We start from the raw sequence: 11,489 nt of genomic DNA, 5'->3' as shown, positions 1-11,489 counted from the left end.
TTATTTTTCCAAATATAGTGGAGATATGGGCATCGAGCACCCGGGGCATAATTAGCACTCCTCTTTTCTACAAAAGTACGTATTTTCTTAAACAAAATTTCTATGAGGATTCGTTTCATACTACCTATAGTATTATTTTTCACCAAAAAAGAAATATCCTTATCATATTTACAGAAATATTATAAAATAACCAGCCAGGTTCTCGAGTGACGAAAATATTATAATTTATGAGCACCACGAAATAAGCTTTTATGAACTTTAAATCATCTTGATCTGAAATATAAGCACTGCAACATGATTTACACATTGTTACTCAATTTTCACCATCATTAATATTTTGATTTTTCACTTTAATCAATTTTGAAACGCGTTTTTCCTTTAATTTGTTGACTCGGGGTGAACAGAACACTATGAATCGGGGCACGATGCGCGTTTTCTGCTGTATAATCTAGCAGCGAATTCAACTCGATGAAGTCAACTGAATGATTGCGCTACAGCTTGACTTTGTTTCATCTGACGATTTGGCCTGTTGGTAAGGTGTTTTCAGCTTTCGGCAAAAAAATTTAAAATGCATTCACAGCAAAAAAAGTATTGTTATACATCGATAACGTGCACATGACTTTAGTCGCAAATGGTACCTAATATTACATCATTTTGATGTTCAATCTTTTGCACGCTTTAGATATAAAAAATTACACGAAATTATTGTAATGTAATAGACGGATTCGGATTCAAGTCGCAGAGTAAAGATTTCGATTTGTTTCTAGTTGTACAGGGATTTGAAAAGTAAATCAGAATTACTTACACTGATCAATGAGTTTTTAATTTAATATTTGTCATAATTAAGATGAGCTTAGTGTTTAAGTTTAATTTTTGTATACATTATTTGTGTCTTTAGAAGCCTCGAGTCTAACAATACAAGTAAAACTTTCACTTACATTCTCTGGACAACATTGTCTAAATCTAAAAAGAGGAGTTTTCTTCTTGGACTGTCCGGAAAAAAGGGTTTTCTCGGAGTGATGGATTAACCTTCTGAAAAGGTGGACACGTCCAAAACACGAATTCTCTTCGTCTACTTAGCAACTTTCTCAGTTCTGAAAACTTCTTGAATAATCCACTTCCTTTTCAAGACAAAACTTGAGTTTCGGCCCGGCATGACGATGTATAGACGCTCAATTGTGTTCTTGGTCAGCTTTTTCTGAAAATGTATACTCTTGGGGTTCCATTCCCATCCTTGTTCTTTAGATGGCCAAGCTCTCGTGTTTGTAAACTAGAACTGATAGTTTCTGTAAGAAAATAATTTAAAAAATTACTGAGAGGATGAACAGAACAAAATATACTTATCTTCATATGTTCATATGATGTTTTAAAGCTTCGAATCTGTTTGGGATTGGTGATTCGGGCGAATAGCCTTAAAACAAAAAAATATGAGGATTAGTTCGGAGATGTGGTTTTGCTAAGAATTTTTAAGAATTATGATAGTACTTACCAGCAGAACAAATCCTCCTGAGCCCCGTAATCCGTTTCTCAGTTTTTTATATTGATAAAATTTCAGACGTCAATTGAGAACAACATTGACTACTTGATGCAATATTGCATAGAAGGTTGAGATATTGCACTACATGACTTGTTCGCGTTGTGTACATCATTTTGATGTAATATTTTAGCGAAAATCCTGAATAATACATCGATTACAGAAATTACATCGGCTATCGTTACATTTTTTTTTCTGTGTTTTTAAACGTTTTTATCTACTTTTTCAAGTTTCGGCCAATTAGGCAATAGACTATTTTAGTGTCTTAACACGAAACAATGATGTAATTAACATATTATGACTGTTCTCTATGGTTAAATAAGCGTTTTCCTTAAGGTGGCCATTATGCCCTTATCTCCCCTACTTCCTCTTAATTCTACAATCCATTCTGAGTACAGGCTTTTCAAATCTATAAGATTTCGTTTATTTTCTGCATATATTTCATCTCATCTATTCCAAATTTTCGCTTCCTGAGCCAACCTTTTCTTTTCTCCTGAAGGCCAAATCAAAACAATCAGCAGCAGCAGCAGCCTTAAGAATCTGCGCTTCTAAAGCCAATCCGTGTTATTCCGCCGGAAGGCCAAATCCAAACAAACAATCAGCAGCAGCGGCCTCAAACATATGCGCTACCTAAACAAATTCCGTCTTATTCCACCGGAAGGCCAAACCAAATCTGTGCTTAAAGCCAATCCGTTTTTTCACACCGGAAATGCCAGATCAAAATAATCAGCAGCTGCACCCTTAAAAATGAGCGTTTCTAAAGCCAAATCAAAACTATCAGCAGCAGCAATTTTTAAATTTCATTCTCGATTTCAGCGTCCGGTTTCACAATCAAAATGATGAATTTTTCAACAAAAGCTGGGATAAATAGATCTGCTTAGTGATTTGTCGCACTACATTGAGGTGGCATACGAAAAATTATTTAAAAAAAACCTTAAACCTGAGATTGCACTTCCGTCATCATCATCAATTGAGAATGATTGGTAATTTATATTTTTGAATCTTAAATTTATTATTTGCATATATTATTAATTATTTTCAACAGAAAATAGATTGCTTGTTCACGGGTTTTTTCTCAAATTTCATAAATTTAAACATGCATATTCAATACGATGGGGATCCTTCTAAACCGTCCCGTCAACATGTGCCACCTGCTTCCGCCCCGAGGGATCGGCCGAGCAGCCCCAATCCGTTCGAGGGATCCACCGATGGACCGTCGAGGCACAACTATCCCGAGGAAACAGTTCCTCGAACACCTTCCGATAATAGTACGCCTCCCGGGTGGTTGGCGTATTGATGGGGAAACGTTGGGCAGCTGCTTGGAATTCGGCCTCACTTATTTTGGAAGCAGCGTATTCGGTGATGGTATCGATCCACGAATATCCAACTCCATCGGAAAATTGTTCCTTCTGGCGCCATAGGACCTTGTTTGGTAGATAGTCGTTGTCGAATGCTTTTCTGAGGATGTACTTCTCCATCGGCTGAACTTTGCCGTTGATTTTCGTCTGCGGCGTCCGGTCTTCGGGACGAATATTCATGGTGTAGTTGACGAAGTCCGTATCCAGGAATGGGACTCGGAGTTCAAGGCCCCAGGCTGCTGTGGACTTGTTCGCTCGAAGACAATCCGAGTAGTGGAGGTTTTGTACTCGCATAACTGTTTCTTTGTGGAATTCTTCGGTTGAGGGAGCTTGATGGAAGTACAAATATCCACCGAAGAGCTCATCAGCACCTTCGCCGGACAGAACCATTTTGATTCCTTCACTCTTGATGAATCGCGAGAGTAGGTACATAGGAATTGAACATCGAACGGTTGTAATGTCATAGGTTTCCATGTGATAGATAACTTCCCGAATGTAGTTTAACCCTTCGTCGGCAGTAAAATAAACATCGGTATGATCACTGTTGATGTATTCAGCTACCATATTACTGTACTCAAAGTCCGGTCCTCCAATTAGTCCAACGCTGTAAGTTTTCAAACGATACTGCTGGCCATGACGCTTTCTCATGACCTTGGTCGCAATTGAAGCAATTAGGCTTGAATCTAAACCTCCGCTCAACAGGGCACCCAGTGGGACATCGCATTGTAAATGTGAGATAACGGCGTCTTCCAGGAGGTTTCTCAAAACTCCTAGATCAACTGGAGTTTGAGGCATTTCAAGTGCCCATTGTGGATTGTAATACTTTACTGGTAAAAACTTGTCCCTTTTGCCGTAAAACATGTGGCCCGGAGGAAACACTTGAATATCATCACAGTTTTCTACTAAACTTTTCATTTCACTGGCAAACCATAAGCTTCCATCACAATCCGTTCCATAATACATGGGGATAATTCCAATTGGATCGCGCGCCACCAACATGTTGTCACTTTTTCGATCGTAAAGCACAAAGGCAAACATTCCACGAATAGTTTCAATCAGGGCATCGACTCCGAAAGTTTCGTAAAATGCCATAATCACATCACAATCACTTCTTGGCACAAAAGCTGTTTGATCATCCGATTCGAGCGCTTCATTCAACTGCTTAGCCATCTGAAGATAATTGTAGATTTCACCATTGGCAGTGAGCTGCACCGATCCATCTTGGGACAAAAAGGGCTGTCGTCCTGTCTTCACCCCGAGCACCGAATGCCTTTCGTGAACCAGAGCTACTCCGTTAGTGGAATCTACCGTTATTCCGGTGTAATCTGGACCTCGATGTCGCTGTTTCTTCGATTGCCGAAAAGCCAACTCCCTGAGCGACTCATTTGAGCACCGTTGACATTCGCGCGGATCCTTCAGTAATATGGCAAATATTCCACACATTACTATCGATTGGTGTTCTCACAAATTAAAATGACATTCAAACGAGATCGACAACTAACAGACAGTGATGATGAAACTAGCTCAATGCCGCGACTGTTCGAATGCATTTATATGCGGCGATCCTTGAAAGAACCGGTAGGTACGACGGGAGTGCGACAAACTCTGTGTGTAACTACAATAATGACAGCAACAACACGTGCGCATCTGATGTTTAAATTAAATGCATTGATAGCTTTATTACGGACGGGGAAGCAGGAGTGAGTTAGACGCAATTCGATCAACACGTCCATGGATTAAGTTTTTTTTATTTGTAAACTATAGGTTGGTTGATTCTCGGAACATTGAAGATTCATATAAATTCGTTGTACATATTTGCATTTTTTTTTTTTTTGGAAAATTAACATTTTTTCTTCATAAGCTGAGTACAGCGTCGAAGATATGTTTATCAATGTAGTTTTTTATTTTTGTTTTTTTTTTTAATATGTCTTTATTCGTACCAATTCATTATTACATTTATATTACATTATTAAATTAAACTAGGTGTTCAGTTCAATAATGAACTGTCCTGAACCCTATAGTTTACTAATCACTAAAATTTATTTATTCGACTTAACTTTTCTGAGCCCAATCAAGTATTTTTCATGTAGAAGAAAATCCTGCAGTGTCAAAAATATTTTAAACTTACAACTAAAAACTAAAACTATCCTAAAATTAAACTAATTGTAGAGAGAACGAATCTCTGCGATGGAAGACTGCATCGATTTGCCTCTGAAGTTGGAGATGATTTTGTTGGCCATCTCTTCGATCGATTCAATGCCCGCAATCCGATGAAGATCTTCGGTGCTGTGCCAAGGTGGAAGCCGCAAAATCATTTTCAGAACCTTGTTCTGAATTATCGCTGGTCGGAACACCTGTTTGTAGATGAGTAACTTATTCCTCAGACATAGGCGGGATTTCCTGTTGATGAGAGAATAAAGAGATTATGTGTATTTATTGAAGATTGTATTCTAAAGATTGAATATCTTCAATGTGATTTTTAAAAGTAAGATTACGATCAAGTGTGAGTCCTAAGTACTTCACGTGATCAGACCATTCTAATGAAACCCCATTAAAAGTTATGGAATGATTTTCATTAGGTTTTATAAATTCAGCTCTTGGGTAATGGGGAAATAAAATAAGTTGAGTTTGGGAAGCATTAGGAGAAACATTCCACATTTTCAAGTAATTCAAAAAGGAATTCAAATTTTGTTGCAATCTACTGCGTACCACCCGTAAATTCCGACCTTTGGCTGAAAGCAAAGTATCATCAGCCAATAATCTTCTACCTTTTCCTTCTGGTACATCAGGAAGATCAGAAGTAAAAATCTATATATATATATATAAAAAGCAATTATCTGTATGTGGTTTTTTTCGCGAATAAAAATTTAGTGATTTTGATGAAAAATCTAACATTTTTTATCTGTTTAACAACTGAGATGCAGAAGAAAAATGTTCGCAAGTTGGTCGAGAATTTCGGAGGAAAATAAGTGCAGTTTTTTTTCAAATAGAGGTTCTAACCACTAGCTGCGGATTCGCTTTCGGGAGGCCGAGAAGTACGGTTCGGGGTTTGTGTGTGCCGCGGTTACTAATAGCATTATTTTATTGTTTCAAGTGCCATTCGAAGGTTTATTTTATTAGTATTACAGTGTCGCTCGGTTTCATCTGCAAGTTACTGTTGGGTTTTATTTGATCAGACTCCCAAGAAATTTAGACCAAAAAGTGATAATTTTATGAAGAGGCTCTGCCGCCATTCAGAGTTAATTTTTTTACTCCCCCGTTATGTCAGACAGTTCGTCGGCGTCGTGAGTGTGTGGTTACTTTGATTTTCGGATAATCTGAAAAATTCCGAAATTGTGAATCGAGAAGGTTTGATCTGGCAACACAGTCAAGTGAAAGTCGTTCTCCTTTAAACGGTGTTTTGAAACTGTCGATTTGTGGTGTTATATGCCGAATAAATTCCCTTCGTCTGGGTGGTTCGAGGCGCGGTGGTTTATTGTTGTCGGAAATAGTGAAATTTCATATAAAATAGTGTTATCTGATGTTTTTTGTGTGAAATGTTGGTGTTGGTGCGTTACGATTATTGAACGCAATATTGCATGTGGAAGGAGGTCAGCCTGATGACAGTGGGCTCCAGATGGATTTTGAGCTCCGAGTTCGAATACGATGTCAAGGATTCTAAGCTAAGTATTCACTTTTCTTTCCTTGCCAAATATGTTAACTGAAGTTAAGACATACTTGTGCAGATTGTAGTTGAAAGTAATCGTAATAATTCTCACTAATAGTATATTATATTCAAAGTTGTTTGTGAGCTTTTGTATTTTATCCAGAACTGCTCGTTTCAATTTCGCTAGAAAGGTATTGCATGTTTAGAGGAGTTTTATGTAGATAAAAACGATAAAATCCCATCAGCTTTCAATTGGTACAATATTAATTTTTTTTTATTTGTATGACTCATACTTCAAGTTTGGATTATTGATGAATTTAGGTTCGCGCATTTAATATTTATCTAAAAATGATCAGGCAGTTCAATCCAATTTTTTTTTTATAATTTCAAAAAATGATAAATTGTTTCGCATTGATCTTACTAACCGTTCCTTCTTATTTTATATTAGTTCTGCATTCCTAGTGACGTTTATGTCTAAAAAATGAGGCCCAGTTAGATTTACAAAAGGAAAACCAATTCAATAAATCTACATTATGATTGACTAAATTTTCAGGTTAAGCTATCCCTTTATTTTAAACATATAAGATCTACAGAGTAATTGAAATTATTTGCCAGATTATCAGAAAATCATTTTAGTTTGTTTAGCTTTTTGAATTTAATTACATTATATTGGAGTTGGTATTAAATTAAAACTATTTATTTGTGTGCTTTATAAACCAACAGTAGAAAAGTATTTTAAATATTTGGATCACTTTAAAGTTTTTACCTGAGTATAAATGTTTCTAAAATTATAAATACATATACCAGTAACAACAAATAGGAAAAAGATCTGATTTCAATTGATATAATAAAATGAATAAATAGTTAAATGAATTTAATTTTCAGTTTAATTGGTTCATAACTACCTCTTCCCTCGAATTAAGTTTATTTTTCAAAGAATGTTATAAATTATTCTTTTTAAATTATATTTAAAAATGTATATCGAAATGCCTCAGTCAGTGATAGGAGTCTCAGTAGGAGACATTAGGAGCATAGGAGGTGTAGGACAAATTCATAACCCGCAATGCTGGCCTAGCATTTCCCAGGGTCCACCCTTCCCAAATAAACTAACAATGCTCCAAAACCTCCTCACGTTTATGGATGGGTCGTAGAGATCTCTGAATCTATCTGTAAAGTAAACGTTGACTAACATTCCTTCCCCCTTCCTTACACAGTCCGCAGGGTTCGGCCAGGGCACCATCAACATTCTGTGGGGGCTGGTTTTCCATTTTAAGAGATTTTATAATCTGAGGCAACGAAATGGGGGACCTAGCTTCTATTGGAATTATAAGTCAGGAAATGTACCAGTGGTACCACAATCTCGGAAGAGAAGATGTTGCAAGTCCGATCGGCTTTAATTTCATAAAACGGAGAGTTGTTGCGTAGCGCCAACCGAAGTTTTAGGCGACTGCTCCTGCGAATGCGAATGCGAATGCGAATGCGAATGCGAAAAAGCAATTATCTGTATGTTTGTTTGTTTCTTTGTTTGTTTGTTTGTTTGTCCTCTATAGACTCAGCCGTCTTAAGAGCTAGAGATCTGAAATTTGGCATGGATGCTCATTAGGATCAGGAATGATGAAAAATGTTTTTAGAGGCAAAAGGGGTCATCCATATCCACTTATTAATGTTTTTGCGATATTGGCTTTATTTTACATTGGATTGTGATGAAAATTTGCACATGAGTGTTTTGAGAGACGAACAATCGATTACAGTTATCAAATTTAGGGTCGGGGGTTGGCCAAAGGGGTCGTCCATATTCACTGATTAATGTTTTTGCGATATTGGTGTTATTATACACCGGATTGTGATGAAAATTTTGCACATGAGTGTTTTGAAAGACGAGCAATCGATTTCAAGTTTCGAATTGCGGATCAGAAGTCGGCTGAAGGAGTCGTCCATACCCAACTTTAATGTTTTTGCGATTTTGACGTTATTCTACATTGGATTGAGATGAAAATTTCCGCATAGGAGTTTTGAGGGACACTCTTTTGCTTTCAGGTTTCAAATCTTGACTCAGGGGTCGGCAAAAGGGGTTATTATCTGTTCACTGTTTTTACGATATTCTCTTGATTGAGCATAGAATTGTAATGAAAATTGGCACATGGGAGTTTAACAGAAAAGATAATTGATTTCAGGTGTCAAGTTTTCAATCGTGGTCAAAAAAAAGGCCGTCCATGTTAGTTGCTCACTGTTTTCGCGATATTGTCGTGATCATGCATCGGATTGAGATGAAAATGTTCAGATGAGGGTTATAAACTATGAGCAATTGACTCCAGGTAGCATGTTCCGTGTCAAGGGTCAAGGGTCGGCGAAAGGGGCGTCTATATTCACTGATCACTGTTTTCAAGTTCCTGACGTTATTTTACATATAATTTGAAAAGAAAAAATGGCACAAGGGAGTTTTGAGGAACGTAAAATTGGTTTCAATTATCGAATTTCGGGCCATGGGACAGAAAAAGAGGGTTTCATTGAAAGTTCAGTATTTTGTGCAATAATTTTGTTGGAGGCAGTTAATTGATACCAATTTAAGTGTGAAGGTCAAGCAAAAGAGTCGTGCACACAAACAAATAGTACATGTTTCTGCCATAATGTCTAGATTTTGCAACCGATCGAGAAGAAAACACTCTAACATAAATTTTAATAAAAAGCCAATCAACCGTTTAATTTGAATTTCAAATAATAGTAATAGTAGCGACTTTAAACACTGTTGAATTTTTTCCCCAAAATTGTCGAAAGAATGTTTCGAATTCATTTTCTAAACTCATTTTGACGTACCAATGATTTAAAGCGAAACGAAGTTCGTACGGGATCAGCTAGTATTGTATAAAATTGGCCCAAGTATACTACCCTGAGGGACACCAGCTCTAATGGGTGTCCTTTCAGAGCATGAATTTTGATAGCTTACTTGTAAGGTTCGGCTAGTCAAGTAATTTTGAATAATTTTGGTGAGATATATAGGAAAATCAAATCGAGCTAATTTAGCTACTAAACCTTTGTGCCAAACACTGTCAAAAGCTTTTTCAATATCTAGAAGAGGGGATTTTTTTTTATTATCTGACAATTTGCGCCGGGGGTCTTCAGATTTTACCCAAAATTGAAAATTTGGTTCATTTTTGAGACTTAAAAACACATGTATTTTTTCAGATTTCTAACATTTTTATTTTTTGAGTTAGCTTCGGTTAGATTTTTTTGTAAATAAAAAATAACCATTTTTCAAAGCTACATAACTCTGTTGTTTCTCAACGGAAATTATAAAATAGCACATCAAAATGCATTAAAATTTTATCAGCTTTCCAAATAGAATAGTTGAAAAAAATTAAATAATGACCTTCAACATGAAAAGTTGTAAATAAACTTTAAATGGCGTCTAAAAGTACCGTCTGCACCACCGAATATTTTGCAAAAAATACCATTGTATAGCTCGATTCATAATGCAACTTTCATCTGAAGACACCAAAGTGGGCCATTAACACCTTGAAGAGTTATGAAAGAAATAATGACAATAAATCTCTTTTTTTGCATCGAAAACAAACAATGGTCGAACAACTGCACTCACATATGGAGATAGCAAGCACTTCTAACAACATGGAAACAAAAGAACTTATCAAAGCAGGTAAAAAACACTACTTTTTCGTGCTTTGTAGAGTGTTTGCAGCAAAACTGACTTTAAATTTTAACCATAATTCTGAGTATCGTATTGTTTAAGTGATATAACTAATAATGGGAATGTTGCTTTTACAACCTGGTCATATACTATGTAACTTATTAATTTTTCGATCAAAGATCATTGTGAAGCATAATCAATGCCAAAAGTAGAAGGTTCAATCCCTGTGTTTGGGATCACAAAAGTGTGATTAAAAAAATGAAATATAGACGTGCTTTATATAGTTTTTATATCGGGAGCTAAACACTGGACACCAAAATCCTTTCCCATTGATCAAAAAAGTATGACAAAGTGGCACAAATGTTGTAGAAATAATCAAAGAGTTCAGTATGGCGAGCCCAGGCTGTAAAATGATGAAAATATGATACTTTTACCGTATTCGTTTTCTACATTCGTCCAGTTTTGAGGTTTACCATACTAGAACGAACATAATTCGTCGTCAGTGTTTTGCTACCTCGATCGCTCACACACGAATCTTCAGTGTTCCACCGTCCATTTGAAATCAAATCTGGGGAATTATGGATGCAAAACTTAGCGCATAAACTTCTAAAAATGACAGTAAAATGTGCATAACTTGTTGTGACCTGGTGCAAAACTGGGTATAAACGAATACGTTATTAGATTTTTGGATATGACATGAAGTCAGTTAAGCTGCAACAATCTACCGCCCCTTCTTTCATAACAGTCCCATATACAAAAATAAACAAGCGAGACAATCAGCTTTTTCTGTTTTGGAATATATTTTTAAATTGTGACCACAACTTTCAGCATAAACGAAAATCGTTTCTAGGTTGTCATAATAAATTGTTAGACCTGAAATTTTCGAAATTGGGTTATTGGTAAGGTCGAGAGCACCATTTTTATTCATTATGGGACTGTTAATCGACCATATTGGAAACCTTTTTCGAATCTACTAGCATAACAGTCCCATACAAAATATATTTTTCTCATCAAGCTACTTTCTAAGACTTAAATTTGATCATTTTTGAGCTTCTAAATGCAATTGTCAGAAAAAAAAACATACTTTTGCAAAAAATATCATGAATTCCACATTGTAAGTTGAATCTTTTTACGAGTTTTTATTGCATCCGATAGTTTTTCGCTCAGGAAGTCATTCCTAAGAAAGTCAGACCTGCCTTCGAAAACTAGTGTGCATCATTCGACATCAAGTGAGTTAAAAAAATGTTTAAATGATTCAAAGCAATAAACCAAAGACTATTTCGCCGAAAGAAACATTGAAAAGTAACC

General features: G+C 36.2%; 1 protein-coding gene across 1 annotated transcript; it reads right to left on the bottom strand.

The window, feature by feature from the left end:
• Positions 1 to 2,562: 2,562 nt before the first annotated feature.
• On the bottom strand, positions 2,563 to 4,482 carry LOC129754123 (uncharacterized). Its single transcript, XM_055749992.1, has one exon. It carries the CDS (start codon positions 4,333 to 4,335, stop codon positions 2,659 to 2,661), a length of 1,677 nt encoding a protein of 558 aa, XP_055605967.1. The 5' UTR covers positions 4,336 to 4,482; the 3' UTR covers positions 2,563 to 2,658.
• Between the last annotated feature and the right edge of the window lie 7,007 nt (positions 4,483 to 11,489).

Source organism: Uranotaenia lowii, chromosome 3 (assembly GCF_029784155.1).
Source record: "Uranotaenia lowii strain MFRU-FL chromosome 3, ASM2978415v1, whole genome shotgun sequence".
Lineage (NCBI taxonomy): Eukaryota > Metazoa > Arthropoda > Insecta > Diptera > Culicidae > Uranotaenia > Uranotaenia lowii.
This window is presented reverse-complemented; position numbering and strand designations above follow the sequence as displayed.